Here is a 16333-nt window from a genome sequence, read left to right as displayed (position 1 = left end):
AAAGGGGAAAATAGTGTTTTTTCAGACCCTGTCATACAGGCAGCCCTATACAACAGGCATTGTATGTGGAAGTCACATTGGTTTGCCTTATCGGCCTGACAGAAAGATTTGGGCAAGAAATATTTTTCTAGCTCCCAACATGTATGCTGCCCTGTATAGTGGGGGTGTTCTTTTGGAATAGTATTGGCCTGTCTTACTGACCTGGTTTGCAGTGCAGCCTACACATTAGGTGCAAAAAACGCTTATGAAGCCAATGACATATAGGCTGCCCTACACAACAGGCAATTTGTGGGTGTGCAGTCAGCCTGCTTCATCGAGCTATTTTTGCTGAGGCTGCATGTGCGGATAAAAGAGGGTATGGACAGAGAGAGAGAGAGCAGGAGTATATGGATATAGAGAAGGTTGGCAGGAGGGGATGGACAGAGAGTTGGGAATGGAGGGATGTATAGGGAGAGAGGGAGAAGGAGAGGAGGAACAGAGAGGGGGAGCTGGATGAGATGGATAGGGAGACAGGAAGTACAGGGAGGAGGAGATGAATAGAGACATGGGGTCAGAAGACATGGATAAGGAGAGTGGAAGGAGGAAATTAATAGGAAGAGGGGGCAGGAAGAAATGGATAGGTTGATGGGGATAGGGAGAGATGGATAGAGAGATGGGGACAGAGGGACTGGACGAGAGAAAGGCAGGAAACTCAAATGGGCATAGAGAGAGAGGAGGAGATGAACAGTGGGACATGGAGGAAGATATGGTTAGAAAAAGGTGGCAGAGGAGGTGGAGAGACAGAGAGAGTTGGGAGAAGGAGATGGACAGAAAGAGGTTGGAGGATGAAAGGGACAGAAAGATGGAGATGAAGGAGGTGGACACAGAGAGGGCAGAGGAGGTGATGTGTGCATTATATGCGTATGTATTCAATACAAATGGGAGTGATTCTGCAGGGAGAAGGCTTGTATATGTCTGTATGTGTGTGTGTGTGTGTGTGTGTGTGTGTGTGTGTGTGTGTGTAACGTGATGTGATTCATGACTTGTACAATCGTGGAATACTCTGTAGTATCAGGTACGAATACATCCTATCTTAGGAAAGCCATTGGCTTGACTCACTTATGGATTTCAACGAACAACCATGCACTGCGTTGTCACACTTTTGCGATGGATGCGCTGTCCCAGGAATGAATGGAAATAGCTCTGATCACCTAGTTCAGACAAACGTTTTTGGAGTTTTGTCATGTTTGTAAGGCAAATGCCATAACTGGAGATATCCTTCCAAATATTCCCAAATGCGATCTGTTCCGCTATCAATGAATCTAGTATTTGGCAAAACCTAAGTGTGGCTAGAATGGCCAGCCTCTTTAACAACCCACGCTGCTCTGTTCTTTGGGACAGACAATGAAACATATTTTTAAAATTTGCTGTATATTAAAGTATATGTCATAAGGACTGTTGGTAAAGATACTTAGTTTAATAAGTTTCCTTCGCCTATTTTAATTATGTTTATTTGGGGTCTAAATGCTGACCTTAAAACCATTTCTGTAATTATATTGCAAATTATCCTTCGAGGTTTATCTATGCATGTGGAAATGCGCAGGCATCGTGCACAGGGACCTGAAGCTGGAGAATATCCTGCTGACAACGAACCCGGACGACCCAGAGGACAAACTCTACATCAAGGTGACCGACTTCGGGCAGAGCGTCGTCCGCAGCGGAGTCGCCTACGACCAGATGCTGCACGAGCGCTGCGGCACCATGGCCTACATGGGCAAGTACACCCCCCTGGCTCCGTCTACACTGTACAGACTATCAGAACAAATACCGCTTACAGATGACGAAGCAACTCATGTGGATGCAGACGCTTAAGAACACATGATGTCTTCCTACTTACGTAATTAGTTTTATCGAATGGGACTCATCAAACTAACTGCTCTTATCAAAAATACACTCCTGGAAATTGAAATAAGAACACCGTGAATTCATTGTCTCAGGAAGGGGAAATTTTATTGACACATTCCTGGGGTCAGATACATCACATGATCACACTGACAGATCCACAGGCACATAGACACAGGCAACAGAGCATGCACAATGTCGGCACTAGTACAGTGTGTATCGACCTTTCGCAGCAATGCAGGTTGCTATTCTCCCATGGAGACGATCGTAGAGATGCTGGATGTAGTCCTGTGGAACGGCTTGCCATGCCATTTCCACCTGGCGCCTCAGTTGGACCAGCGTTCGTGCTGGACGTGCAGACCGCGTGAGACGACGCTTCATCCAGTCCCAAACATGCTCAATGAGGGGCAGATCCGGAGATCTTGCTGGCCAGGGTAGTTGACTTACACCTTCTAGAGCACGATGGGTGGCACGGGATACATGCGGACGTGCATTGTCCTGTTGGAACAGCAAGTTCCCTTGCCGGTCTAGGAATGGTAGAACGATGGGTTCGATGACGGTTTGGATGTACCGTGCACTATTCAGTGTCCCCTCGACGATCACCAGTGGTGTACGGCCAGTGTAGGAGATCGCTCCCCACGCCATGATGCCGGGTGTTGGCCCTGTTTGCCTCGGTCGTATGCAGTCCTGATTGTGGCGCTCACCTGCACGGCGCCAAACACGCATACGACCATCATTGGCACCAAGGCAGAAGCGACTCTCATCGCTGAAGACGACACGTCTCCATTCGTCCCTCCATTCACGCCTGTCGCGACACCACTGGAGGCGGGCTGCACGATGTTGGGGCGTGAGCGGAAGACGGCCTAACGGTGTGCGGGACCGTAGCCCAGCTTCATGGAGACGGTTGCGAATGGTCCTCGCCGATGCCCCAGGAGCAACAGTGTCCCTAATTTGCTGGGAAGTGGCGGTGCGGTCCCCTACGGCACTGCGTAGGATCCTACGGTCTTGGCGTGCATCCGTGCGTCGCTGCGGTCCGGTCCCAGGTCGACGGGCACGTGCACCTTCCGCCGACCACTGGCGACACATCGATGTACTGTGGAGACCTCACGCCCCACGTGTTGAGCAATTCGGCAGTACGTCCATCCGGCCTCCCGCATGCCCACTATACGCCCTCGCTCAAAGTCCGTCAACTGCACATACGGTTCACGTCCACGCTGTCGCGGCATACTACCAGTGTTAAAGACTGCGATGGAGCTCCGTATGCCACGGCAAACTGGCTGACACTGACGGCGGCGGTGCACAAATGCTGCGCAGCTAGCGCCATTCGACGGCCAACACCGCGGTTCCTGGTGTGTCCGCTGTGCCGTGCGGGTGATCATTGCTTGTACAGCCCTCTCGCAGTGTCCGGAGCAAGTATGGTGGGTCTGACACACCGGTGTCAATGTGTTCTTTTTTCCATTTCCAGGAGTGTAGATAGTGGCATAAGACTGCCAAGAATCAAAAACAGGAGACTATATTTACCATTTCAATTCCAATTGCAATTAATACCATCCTGTGCTGTTGCAGAGGATCTTTCAGCTTTTGTGTTAGTATGTCAAAATCTTTTTCGACATACTAACCCAAAAGTTGAAAGATCCTCTGTCACAGCTCAGGAATGGTTTTAATTGCAATTCACAGGACGGCAACACTGTTTAACGAAAGCAACCTGAAATGCGTAGTCTGAAGACAAACATGATACGTTTCTCGAAGTTCAGTTGACGATCACTGACGCTTTCTTTATAAACAAAATCATATCTTCCATAATCGTCAACGCATAAAATTTAATGCAGCTTTAATTTACATTAACAGAGATCCCCAAGCTGTATATGACTGAACCACAAAAATAGGATTTATGACGACCTCTGTTAAATTACAGCCGCTCATCGTATGTCATTTGTTCATATTTACGTAAACCCATTACTCACACCATTTTCAATAATACTGAAATGTTCTTCTGGCCGGCTATTGTGGACGAGCGGTTCTAGGCACCTCAGTCCGGAACCGCGCTGCCGCTACGGTCGCAGGTTCTAATCCTGCCTCGGGCATGGATGTGTGTGATGTCTTTAGATTAGGTAGGTTTAAGTAGTTCTAAGTTCTAGGGGACTGATGACCTCAGATGTCAAGTCCCATAGTGCTTAGAGCCATTTGAACCATTTTTGTTCTTCTGTTTCCGAGCTATGTATCTTGGTATAATAATGGATGAGAGCTAAAACTAGAATGTAAGTGTTGCACCTATGTACACGAGGGTGGACGTGTCATTTGATGCACTGGCTTCAGCTGACCTGAAGGAAGAAGCGATTATTGGATGCAATGTTTTGCATTATCAGCTCGTCAGCAAATACAACGCCAACTATCTGCCATAGTGTGTAGCGTTGCTACATCAGAAACACAGACAAAACTTCTGATTCTAGCATCCCAAACATATTGTCTGGAAGTAATCGCTGTTGGTGTAAGAACCACGTACCTATAAGAGGGGTGCGGGTGGGATTGAAAAAGCAGTGTAGCTCACGACGCGTAGATACCCATAATTTCCTCGTGAAGTATATGAGAATGAGAGCACTTAGAGACTTGCAACTAACTTTACACATCATTTCAAACCTTTCAGAAACTTTTTCTCGAGCTAAGCTTATCGCTTACTGTATATTCGCTGTTCACGCAGTAAAACTGCCGCATGAAGCATGACGTTATAGTTTATTGCTTCTTTAATACTAACTGCATTCGCGGCACATTTCGCAGTCATTATGCACGTATCCCATTGAATGCACTAGAAACATTGCATCATTTTACAGCGCTTGGTTCAGGAGATAAGACGCCATAAACAATGAGATGCGTGAAAAACTAATGCATCATTCAGGACGTTTAAATTTATTAGTTCGTTCCTACTAACTCTATTCGTAACACTTTTCGCAGACAGCATCCGCTGCTGAATGTATCTACAAAAACATATTTCGTTGTACGACACACATTTCAGGAAATTTGAAATTTGTGGTAAGGTCTTATGGGATCAAACTACTAAGGTCATCGGTCCCTAAGCTTACGCACTACTTAATGTAACTTAGACTAACTTACGCTAAGGAGTACACACTCACACCCATACCCGAGGGAGGACTCGAACCTACGACGGGGGGTGGGGGGGCTGGGAGCCGTCCAGACCGAGACAAGACGCCCTAGACCGTGCGGTGTAGCCGCGCGGCACATAGTTCAGGAAATAGAACGTAATACGCCTAAAAAACTGCCGCATCGAGTATAATGTTTTAAGTTATTACTTCTTTACTACCAACTCTATTCGCAACAGACTTCGTTGTCAGTAGCCACATATAACACTGGATGCATATCATTGTACAGCACATAGTTCATGAGATATGACGTCATAAACATTGAGCTGCTTAAAAATGAAACTGGAGGGCGAAGTTCACTAGACATACAGGTGAAATATGAGTACATGTACGTGTGAAATGTCTTAAATATACGTTAAAAACATGTGACGTGCGTTTGCCGGCAAACTTACGGGTAAAAATCACGTCCAAAACCCCTGGAACGAATTCAGTCAAATTTGGTACGCTATTAGTTACAATCTGGAAAGAAAGGCTGTAGGGCTGAGAACCAGTCTCTACTGCAGTGAGTGTGATAACGTGGAGAGAGAAGGGGGGAGGAGGAAATGGAGGGACAGCGTGGAGGAAGGAGGAGATACTGATAGGCGGAGGAAGAGATGGACACAGATGGGAAGGGGGCAATGAGCAGAGAGAGGGCAGAGGAGGCGATGGAGGGACAGAGAGAGGGACAGGAGGAGGTGGACAGAGAGAGGGGATGTAGGAGATGGACGGAGAGGAGGTGAAGTGGGAAAAAATGGAAATGAGCATATGGCATCGTGGACTGGGAGGCCTCTATTCGGGGAAGTTAGGCCGCCAAGTGCAAGTCTTATTTCATTCGACGTCACATTGGGCGACTTGGGCCTGGCAATAGGGATGAGATGATGATGAGGAGGACAACACAATACCCAGTCCCCGAGCTGAGAAAATCTCCAACCCGGTCGGGATTAGAACCCAGGCCCACTTGTATGGGAGGAGAGCACGTTGCCACCCTGCTAAGCAGGCGGACGGTGAAGTAGGAGATGGACAGAGACAGGGGGAAGGAGGCTAAGGACTAATAGTAGACTGGAATAAACACATACCTGGGCAATGCCAGGTACACATCTAGCAGATTATGCACATGAAATTAGTTTCAGAGCTACCTGACAGCTTTTTCCCGAAATGTTTTTAGTTGTCTCTTTAAGTCTTACTTTAAACATTTTCAGTTACACAAAGTCTTAATGAAGTTTTAACTGTCTGTCCCCTCTTCCTCTTTCTTATAGTCTATGTTTACTTTTAACTTCCAATTTCCTTCTCACTATAACTTTTAGGTTTACATCACAGCTACTATAACGAGACGAACTGAATTATTAGAATACAAATCGATTATGTGCTCTAAGAGGATTGCTAGCGATGTGGTAGGTTCTTGCACAAACTCTATTATCTTTGCCCAGTTACATACACCCAAGAGGTCTTGGCTATCAGTGCTTGCGGTTGCATGAGACTGTTGTAGCTATCAGCTGCTTCATATTACACCGCCTGACAAAAAAGTGAAACACCCAGAAAACATGATCTGATGTCGGAGGAACTTCGTACAAGTACGACGATTATGTTAACGACCAGAGTTGCAATATACTCTGTGACAGGTAGAATGGCCACCAGAGTGCATCAGTGTTGTTCGTGATTAGTGTCGTTTCCAGGTCTTGTATAGTATATAACAGTTGTGAATAGCGTCAGATTTTGAGTGATTAATGTGAAGGACACAGAGAAGCCGTGTACTCGGGTGAGATAGCGTTATTAGCACCAGACAGAGATTAAAAAGGGCCTCAGTGTGAGTCTCCATTACATCGACAAGTGCAAGCGCACAATATCCACTTTTGTTGGCCATTCATACGTGACAGTGGGCCAATGTTGGTCTGCGTGGGAACGTGGGGCAGACATTGTATTGTATTGTATTGTATTGTATGTTAACCGGGGACCTAGAAACGACGGAGTGGCTCCGTCCCCACTGCAGTCGCAGTGGTCTACAACCCCACGACGACTACCGCAGTCCACTTCACCCCTCTGCCGCCCCACACCGAACCCAGGGTTATTGTGCGGTTCAGCCCACGGTGGACCCCCCAGGGAATGTCTCACATCAGACGAGTGTAGTCCCTATGATTGGATGGTAGAGTAATAGTGGAGTACGCGTACGTGGAGAACTTGTTTGCGCAGCAGTCGCCGACATAGTGTAACTGAGGCGGAATAAGGGGAACCAGCCCGCATTCGCCGAGGCAGATGGAAAACCGCCTAAAAACCACCCACAGACTGGCCGGTTCACTGGACCTCGAGACAAGTCCGCCGGGCGGATTCATGCCGGGGACCAGGCGCTCCTTCCAGCCTGGAAAGCCGTGCATTAGACCGCGCGGCCAACCGGGCGGGCTTGGGGCAGACAAACTAATCGTCCTCTATCCCGTCAAACATGTTTCACAAATACAAGTTCATCGTAAACTCTTCACATTTGCCCCTGCCACCCGGAAACAAGTAATACGCTCCCTTCAGCATTCTGTGTCATCCCACACTACCAGTCGAATACTAGTAGTAGCCAGAGAAGGGAACTACCGTCCCATGCGTTACCTGCGGTTAACACCACAACACCAACATCTCTGTTTGGAGTGGTTTCATCACCAGGAAACATGAATGGTGTCACTTGCGGTCTGAGATGAATCCCGATTCTGCGTTATACTGGATGATCATAGCAGCTAGCGTGGCGGCGACCTGGGAAAAAATTATTCTCCCAACGTTTTGAGAGTTGCAACTATGTTGTTGCTCCTGGTGTCGTCGTCCGGGGAGTCATCGGGCATTACTTCAGATACTGCCTGACAGTGGTTATGGGGACAGCATTACGTCATGGACATCCTGCATCCTCATGTGTTACATCTCTTGTGGCTGTATCGTAGTGCCTGTTTTCAACAGAATAATGCTCGTCCACATATGTCATTCGTGTCCATAAACTGCCTGGTGATGCTGGAGTATACATGTGGTCATCAAGCTTCCCAAATCTGTCCCCAATGGAACACATGTGCTATCAGTTTGGACGTTAACTTTATCGCATCACCTGTATCCAGGATATCAAGGACTAGTTACAACACTTGTGGGTCAGCTAGCCTCAGGACAGGATACAACTGCTTTATGACATCCTTCCCAATCGAAGCAGCGCCTACCTCTATGCCAGAAAGGTCATAAGTTATACTGACAAGTGAGCTCGTATTGCAAAGTTCTTTATAAATTTGTCTCGATTTTATAATCACTGCAATAACATCACATATCCTCTCAACCCATGGAGTTATGTTTCGTTTCCTCCTCCTCTTTTGGGTGCTTCACTATTTCTGTCAGCTAATGTAAATTAAACAACTCTTAAAACATTTCTGTAAAATACGAGGTAATACGCACTTATCGAGAAACCAATGCTGTGATCAGATATAGTTGTCCCATAATAACCTTCAGCTGAAGAATTTCACACAATTGTCTTACTTTTGCAATTCAGTGTTAATGTTGTACATGGAAGTAGTTTATATTTATTTTCTAAAATGTTCTGTGGGAATCCATTAAAAACTATTACATAGAGTAAAGTATACATTAGAAAATTAAAAAAGAATATATACATTCTAGCATTAATATGAGGGTGTGCTAAAAATTAATGCTTCGGAATTTTTAAGCTTTTTAAATAAAACAGAAGTCATTAACATTCTACTTCTGTATTCTTCTGGTCTAAATATCTACAGCTCTCTGTTAATAGATGACTATGAATTGTAGCATGTAACATGGCGGTGTGTAAAGTAATTATGTCGATGCTTGAGAAATAGCATGCTGTAAAACAGTTTCGAATTACCCGCCAGGGTAGCCGAGAGCGCTAACGCGCTGTTCCCTGGACTCGGGTAGGTGCGCTGGCCCCAGATCGAATACGCCCGGTGGATTAACGACGAGAACCGATGTGCCGGCCAGCCTGGATGTGGTTTTTAGGCGGTTTTCCATATCATGCTAGGTGAATACCGGGCTGGTCATCATGTTCCACCCCTTAAACATTAACATGCCAAATCCGATTAACGATGGCTGACCCTGCGTAACTGCGGGACAAAGCTCAAGCGATAGCGAAAACAGTTTCGAATTCAAAGTGTTCATCACACCTGGAGCACCCTCTCCTTCAGCATGACAGTGCCTGACCACATACGAGCGCTGTGACATCTCCAGCTACCCAACACATTGGGTTCAGTGTCATCTGCCATCCTCCATACAGTCCTGGCTTGCCTCAATCCGATTTTTCATCTGTTTCCAAAGCTTAAAAAACACTTTCGAGGACTTCACTTTCATATTTATGAAGCGCTGCAAGCACAGGTGAGGTTGTGGCTCTGTCAACAAAGTCAAACATTCCTCAGCGACAGCATCAACAATGTGGCCTCTCGTTAGAAGTAATGTGTTCGTCGCAAGAGTGAGTATGTTGAGCAATAAATATGTAGAAGGGGGAGTAAAAATATAAAAAGTTAACAATGCTTGTTTTCTTTAAAAACCTTTAAGAATTTTCATTTAAATTCGAAGGTATAACTTTTCGGCACGCCCTCTTATATGTAGGATAATAATGGTACTTTAAGGAGATAATATAAAATACAGTTGAAACTTAATTGATAAGATTGATCTGTTCGCACATAAATCTTACGTAACAGAAGTTACACGCAACTTTGCGCACTTGGCTCTCTAAGCCTGAGAACTGTTGAAACTTCACAATACCGCCCGGGTGCCTACTCACTACAGAGCGACAGTAACTGTCGGTTTAGCCTCAGGCTTCGCACAGCATTAGAACATCTTCCGTTCCAGTATTAACTCTTTTCTATTACTGCTTCCAGTTTACTCCCACTCTTAATTTAACGAATTTCGTATAGCCACACCTTACTGACTGAATCACATTTAAATTTAATACGGATAATTCTCTTACATTGATTATTAGTGCCTCTGATCTCTTCCAGTACTTTCTGTAGATGGTTGCCTAAGGTGACCACAAATGGTCTGCAGATGCTCCCAGCTGCGCTGAGTAGAATAGATACTCATTTTCCCTTTGTAGTCGTTAAGGCCGACGATTACGAACAATCTCTCCTTAGCAGTGTCATCCACACTTGAAAAATGTCGTATACTATTGACCATCAACCGTCGCTGTGCTTTAAGTCTCTACGTTTGATTTCTCGATATTACATTCACTTGGCCTTACAGCCCTTTTGTCTCTAATTATTCTCTGCAAGTCTCAATCATGTATTAAGAGGTCTCACTAATGTAGTCTATGGATAGTCTCCGAGAACGACTGTGTTGGAAGTAATGGCAAGCAGACAGTTTTTATTTTTGGGAGAAATCTGTGGACTTCCTGCTGCAGCTCGTATGTGAGAGGAAGAGCCACGCTTACAAAACATTACAGACATCTACATAGCTGAAACACTCCCTTTCGCCCTGATGGTACCATGGACACATCCTGAAATGACCACCAAAAAGGCAACGAAAGCGTCGAGGACTCATCGTGATATATGTAAGTGAGAGCTTGGTCTGAGACGCGCACATATCACTAGGTAAAGTTCAAGGTACGGTTAACAATCTAGTTAACTGTGGTCTAAAAGAGCATAATAATCCATGTAGATGTTTCGCAAACCATCCTAGTAATATATCTATAGCTACTATGGTGCATTTCTCATGCCAGGCTGTATAGCAGACATAGAAAAATCCAGGATAACTTAAAAATGCAAGATCGCGGTGATGGTTTGAAATTAAAAAAATTAAGATGGTGGAACTAGAGCAGTTTTGCTTTGTAGTTCTATCCCCTCCCCTTCCCTTATCCCTTCCCTTCTCTCTTTCCTCCTTCTCCGTTTCTCCAGTAAATCAGAACACAGTATTAAAATATTTTAGAATGAGGAGTCACTTACTTGAACGGCACAAAAAATGCCAAAAACTTCGATGATATGCGGTATTCCCGAAAAAAATAAGCATCCCTAGAATTGCCTTCGTGTTCAAAGATATTTACCGCTGCATCACGTACACCCACATACTCACGCACTGTGCCCCCTAGCCTATACACACAAATACCTGCCCTCACCCCTCCCCCTCCCCCCCCACACATATATACCACTGCATTCCATACATGGAGTACCATACATACGTGCTCTCTTACAAAGTAATTAAGATGTCATGTGTTTTTACAAAAGTTTAGTTTAAATTTAGAAATTTTGGTTTACTTTTTCTTCATACACGCACAAACACATGCATGCACATGCACACACACACACACAGTCAACACACACACATACTGACAGACATACACACACACACACACACACGAAGTTTGTAGCATGAACTTAAAGTTTAAGCAGCATTAATGAATTTACAAAGTTCGATATCGTTACAATAGATGGTTCGAAGTACAGTGGATCCTCAAATTACTAATTTTCCACATAGAATTAGTTCTTTGCTTGTGAAGTGTTGCAACACTATCTCCATATCTAAAATACTTTTGACAGCTTTTTCGATAGTGCTTCACCTTTGCAAGCACCAATTCATCAGGCTGAAGATACTGCATCGTGCCCTAAACTATAAATATAGTGGATGATACTGATGGCAGTTATTGCGTTTTATTACACATGATGCGGTCTAGCGCAGATTAGGTAAAATAACGACTTTTGAAGAAGACTGGAAAGTTCAACAATTTGACTGTGGTTCCAAAGCTCTCTAAATCTTTTATTTCTCATAATCAACTACTAATAATACTAAAATCTTAACAAAATACGTGACATAAGAAACACACACCCACATACAACATGGCTAAAGAACAAACTGCCTAAATGAGATTTTTTATGGAAGAAAGAAGGTATGATGAACCTTTTTATAACGACGTATTTTTTTGTAAGAGCAAGAAAACCTTCTGCTATGTTTATACTCATCACATCACGGCCGAAGACGGTTCTGGAACTAGACAGAGATGAAACATCTCCAACGACAATATTTCTCAAAATATGAAAGATTTCCAGCACAAAACACACATGGCACTACCGTCGTATTTTAATTATTCTACAACGTTATAAGAAAATTCACGTGGATTACATTCTAACACTACTTTTAAAAACCTATAGGTTAAACTGCACTTGTTATTGGCCAAGATCAATTGTTGTACCACACTTTGCCAGCATAATGGAGTTTCAAATTAAATATTTCCACATCTCAAATGACAGTACTACTTATTAATATTAATTCAGCTCGCTTTTTGGCACTATTGAAATACAAGGTGCGACAATAAAGTAATGAGACTAATTTTCTTTGCAAAATGTGGCAACCCTGCAGGCTTGCGTAGGCACATCTTTGACCTCAGTCTATAAGCTGCTTCTAGTCCAAGCGGCAAATTGATGCAACTGCTCAGTCGTGAGTTGTGCTGTAATAAGTTAACACATGTTTGTGTCTCTCGTCACGGAAATGGAACCTCATAATATTGCGCAACGGTATTCCATTTCATTTTGCGTTAAATTGGGTGAAAACGCGAAGACAACTTACGGTAAGCTTCAGAAGGCTTTTGGAGAGGAGGTTATGTTAAGAGCTCAAGTTTTTCGTTGGCATAAAATGTTAAGTGAAGGCAGAACGAATGTTGAAGATGAAGCTCGCATGTCAAAGTCGAAAGTGAAATGCATGCCTGTGTGCTTCTTTGATTCCAAGGGAATTGTTCATAAAGAGTGGGTGCCTCCTGGATAAACAGTTAACCAATATTACTACAAAGAAATTTCAGAAAGACTTCATAAAAGAGTTCTTCGTGTCCGTGCCAACATTGCTGATAATTGGATTCTGCATCACGATAATGCGCCATCCCATACTGCTCTGTCAGTACACCAATTTTTAACCTCAGAACAAATTTCAGTACTACCACAGCCACCTTATTCACCAGATGTCGCTCCACGCAACTGTTTTCTATTTCCAAGAGTCAAAACGGCGGTCAAGGGACACCATTTTCAAACAACACAAGATGTCCAAAAAGCTGTGACGAGGGTCCTGGAGGATATTACAGATGATGAGTTCCAGAAATGTTACCGTCAATGGTAGAAGCGCTGGAAAAAGTGTGTGCAATCAGAAGGGAACTACTTTGAAAGAGACATCACTAAACTTGACTAAAACGCTAAGCAACATTTTTTTTCACGTCAGTCTCATTACTTTATTGTCGCACCTCGTAAGTTACAGGTTACTAAACGTTCAGTCTCTGTAATTCGCATCAAATTTATCTAAATGCATAATAATTGGTTCTATAGCATTGCAAAACACACATCTACTCATCTAACTTACAGCTTAAAGTACACTTGTAAATGAAAGTTACCAGAGTAAAGAATATTATTCACCACAGGTAAATTCCCCAAAAGTTCGAGTGATATAAAAGTCAGTCGAACTTTATAGTCACTCTGTGCCATGAATTAACTTCGTGTTGCAGTTCAAAATGTCACCTTCTGCTGTTCCAAGGTGGAAACTTGGAGGAAGCTGTACTCTTTTCATTCCCTCTACAGTATATTGTAATGGTGTTCCCTTATTAAAATAAGTCTGACAAAGCGATAGATAGAGATAGGAATACTACTGTGGTGTATAAATCAAATATATGACAGCGGCTGGTGGTGTGGGAGTGTGTCAGCTGCTGGGAAACTGTATTCCTTTCATTCCCTATATAATACACTGTAAAGTTGTTGCCTCAAACATTACAGAGAGACAAAGAGTTAGAAAGAGGAAATTTACTATCAGGTATAACTCAGAGAGATGAATTTTATTGGGGACTTGTTATTATCGTTTCAGGAGACACATTGTTCCAGTGTCAGAGGACAAACTGTTATAATTTCAGGGAAGAAATTGTCCAGGTTGTGGGGCAAGTTGTTAAAGTTGCAAGGCAAGGTGATATAGTTTTGAGACAAGTTAATGGTGTTTGGGGCAAGCTGATGCAGTTTTTGAAGGCAAGTTGTTACAATGTCAGGACAACTTGATTCATTTTATGTGTCCACACAACATCAAGAAATTACTTACAATATTTCCACATCTACCTTATTGATTGTACTACCTCCTCATTAAACTTCATCTCACATGTGTGAAAGCAACTTCAAAAAATCACATACAGTATTTCCACATCTGCCTCATCATCTTGACCATAAGTTGTAAATTTCATCTCACTGATTTATACGTAACAGGAAATTTCCTCTCTCTATCCCTGTCTGTCATACTTACTTTCCTGAGATAACAACTTTATAATTTCTTACAAAGTGAATGAGAGGAGTAGCTGAGACCGCCCCCTAACAGCAGCTAAAATCTCCCAGTAGTTGAAATCCCACAATATTTGATACTTGGTTATAGACTTTCATCATGGATATATCTACTAATCAAGTTTCCAGCACACAATGTAAAATTTTGTTGCGCAGAAACGTATAGCTTAATTTAACACATAAAAGTTCCAAATATTGTAGGCGCCCCGGTAGTCCAGGTCACTTACGTTGGACTGGATGCCGAGCGGTGACCTCTCCAGTTGTCAGGGTGCTAGGAGATGACTGTGGACGCGTCAGAAACGCCAAAGAAACATTATTAATTCATAACACCTTTATTCCTGCCGAGTACAATGTGGCGCGCGTAACACAGGCTGGCTGAGCTTGGTGATATCAATGACCTTCCCCGAGTGCTCGCTGACTCGTAGCGATGACACCAGCTCCGGGCCGCACCAGTCTTGCTAGTGCAGGGCCGTGTGCTGTGATGTAGTGGAGGAATGTCCTGATACCGTACTTCGGCCGCGCGTGGCTGGTGGCGCCCGACTGGCCAGCCGGCTCGGCTGCGGACAGCAGGCCGCTGCGCGTAGGAGGCTCCGGGTTGGAGTCCCGGCGCTGTGGCCACGAGAAGCGTTCTCGTAGTGCGGAGTGTTCTCTATCCCACCCCATCTTCTTCCCTGCTCCTCCTGGTGGCTCGTCCGCGGTGGACGGGCGGAACGGGCTGCAGTCTCCCAGTGTCGTCGGCTCACCCGGTTGTGATGGCGGATGCACAGGGCCTAGGCCCCGCACGATCTCGACGACGGCTCACTGATGTAGTCAGCATTGGTGGCGAGCGAGTCTGCCGCGACGTCTGCTAATCCTGGGTTGATGATTGACAGCGGCAGCAGAGAGGACCAGAGCTGGTACTGTCCCCTCACGTCTGCTGCTGGATGGGCTGCCCTTACTGCAACATCTCCTTAAGAAAGATTTACATGTCGACCACCGAGCTGATCGCTACGCAGCAACGCAGTACACATCTCACTGCAAGTATAACTGTGAGTGCCTTGTTGCTATCAAAGCTGGCGTATTTAAAGGAAGCACGAGCGAGGTCCTGACGTCACGCTCATTTGTAATGAACGCATTCGTTCCACTTATACTGCTGATTCATCTGTCGTACTCGCCCCTTAGGTGTTCTTGCGACAGAGTTACGTGTTGTTATGGCAGACTTACGCAAAGTTGTGAAATGCAGTACAGCTGACACTATACTTCTGCCTTACACTCTACGAAAGTTTCCGTCTAACACAAACCCGCGTGCTAAGCAATTCTCTCTCACCTGTTGTTTGTAACCAAGTCACTGCCCCCGCGTGACGACACATTCCGATACATGTGCAATCCTCTTGCCTCTTGGCTAACCTACTGCCTCGGGCTCTCGGCATAGGCAACGAAACTTTGACAATATTCCACGTTTTCACTCCTTACTATTTCGCGACACTACAATATTTTCGAAGATATCAGTAGTGATGGTAGTACATGGTTAGATACTTAAGATTTTCTTTTAAATAATAAATATAATATTCCTCTGGTGAATCAGAACAAGATTGCGTTGATGGAAGACAGATTTAATGGTGAGCTTATTATTATTTATGAGCATAAATGTATGCACTGGAGATCAAGTCTAGATGCATATAGTGCAGAAAAAAATGTGTGGAACAGTCTCCTGTTAATCATTGGCTATAGGCAATGTGTGTTGCATTCGAAGTTAAAATAACTGTGCAGCACGTAATTCAATCAAAACACCTTGTTATTTCTACTGTTACACAATATAAACTAGATTTATCTGCACAAAATGATAAATATCTTATACTTCTGGATGAGGTAAAAAATTTTCTTCGAGTCACTTCTGCATCTTTCTCATTTGGAATGTTAAAATTGGGTGGAAACCGCGTTCCAGACCTTCCCACCTTAGAAAAATCTTAGTAGGCATGAGGAATCGAAACTGGGTCCTTTCATACTGAAGACAGGACTAGTTTACCAGAGGTTCCGTACTTTGCCTATCCTATATGAGCCAGCGTGGTGTCTTCAGATGCC

The 16333-nt window shown here is 44.3% G+C and overlaps 1 protein-coding gene across 1 annotated transcript in view; it reads left to right on the top strand.

Annotated features, from left to right (window-relative positions):
• The window catches only part of LOC124788781 (serine/threonine-protein kinase 33-like), a 90133-nt gene that overhangs the window by 41395 nt on the left and 32405 nt on the right, over nt 1-16333 (top strand). Inside the window, exons 3-4 of the mRNA XM_047256064.1 lie at nt 1583-1757; nt 13861-13969. Coding sequence (XP_047112020.1) covers nt 1583-1757; nt 13861-13969 — 284 coding nt within the window. The remainder of the gene's footprint in view (nt 1-1582; nt 1758-13860; nt 13970-16333) is intronic.

Source organism: Schistocerca piceifrons, chromosome 3 (assembly GCF_021461385.2).
Source record: "Schistocerca piceifrons isolate TAMUIC-IGC-003096 chromosome 3, iqSchPice1.1, whole genome shotgun sequence".
In the NCBI taxonomy this organism is placed as follows: Eukaryota; Metazoa; Arthropoda; class Insecta; order Orthoptera; family Acrididae; genus Schistocerca; species Schistocerca piceifrons.
The sequence above is the reverse complement of the archived record's forward strand: the minus strand, read 5'-3'. Positions and strand labels throughout refer to the sequence as shown.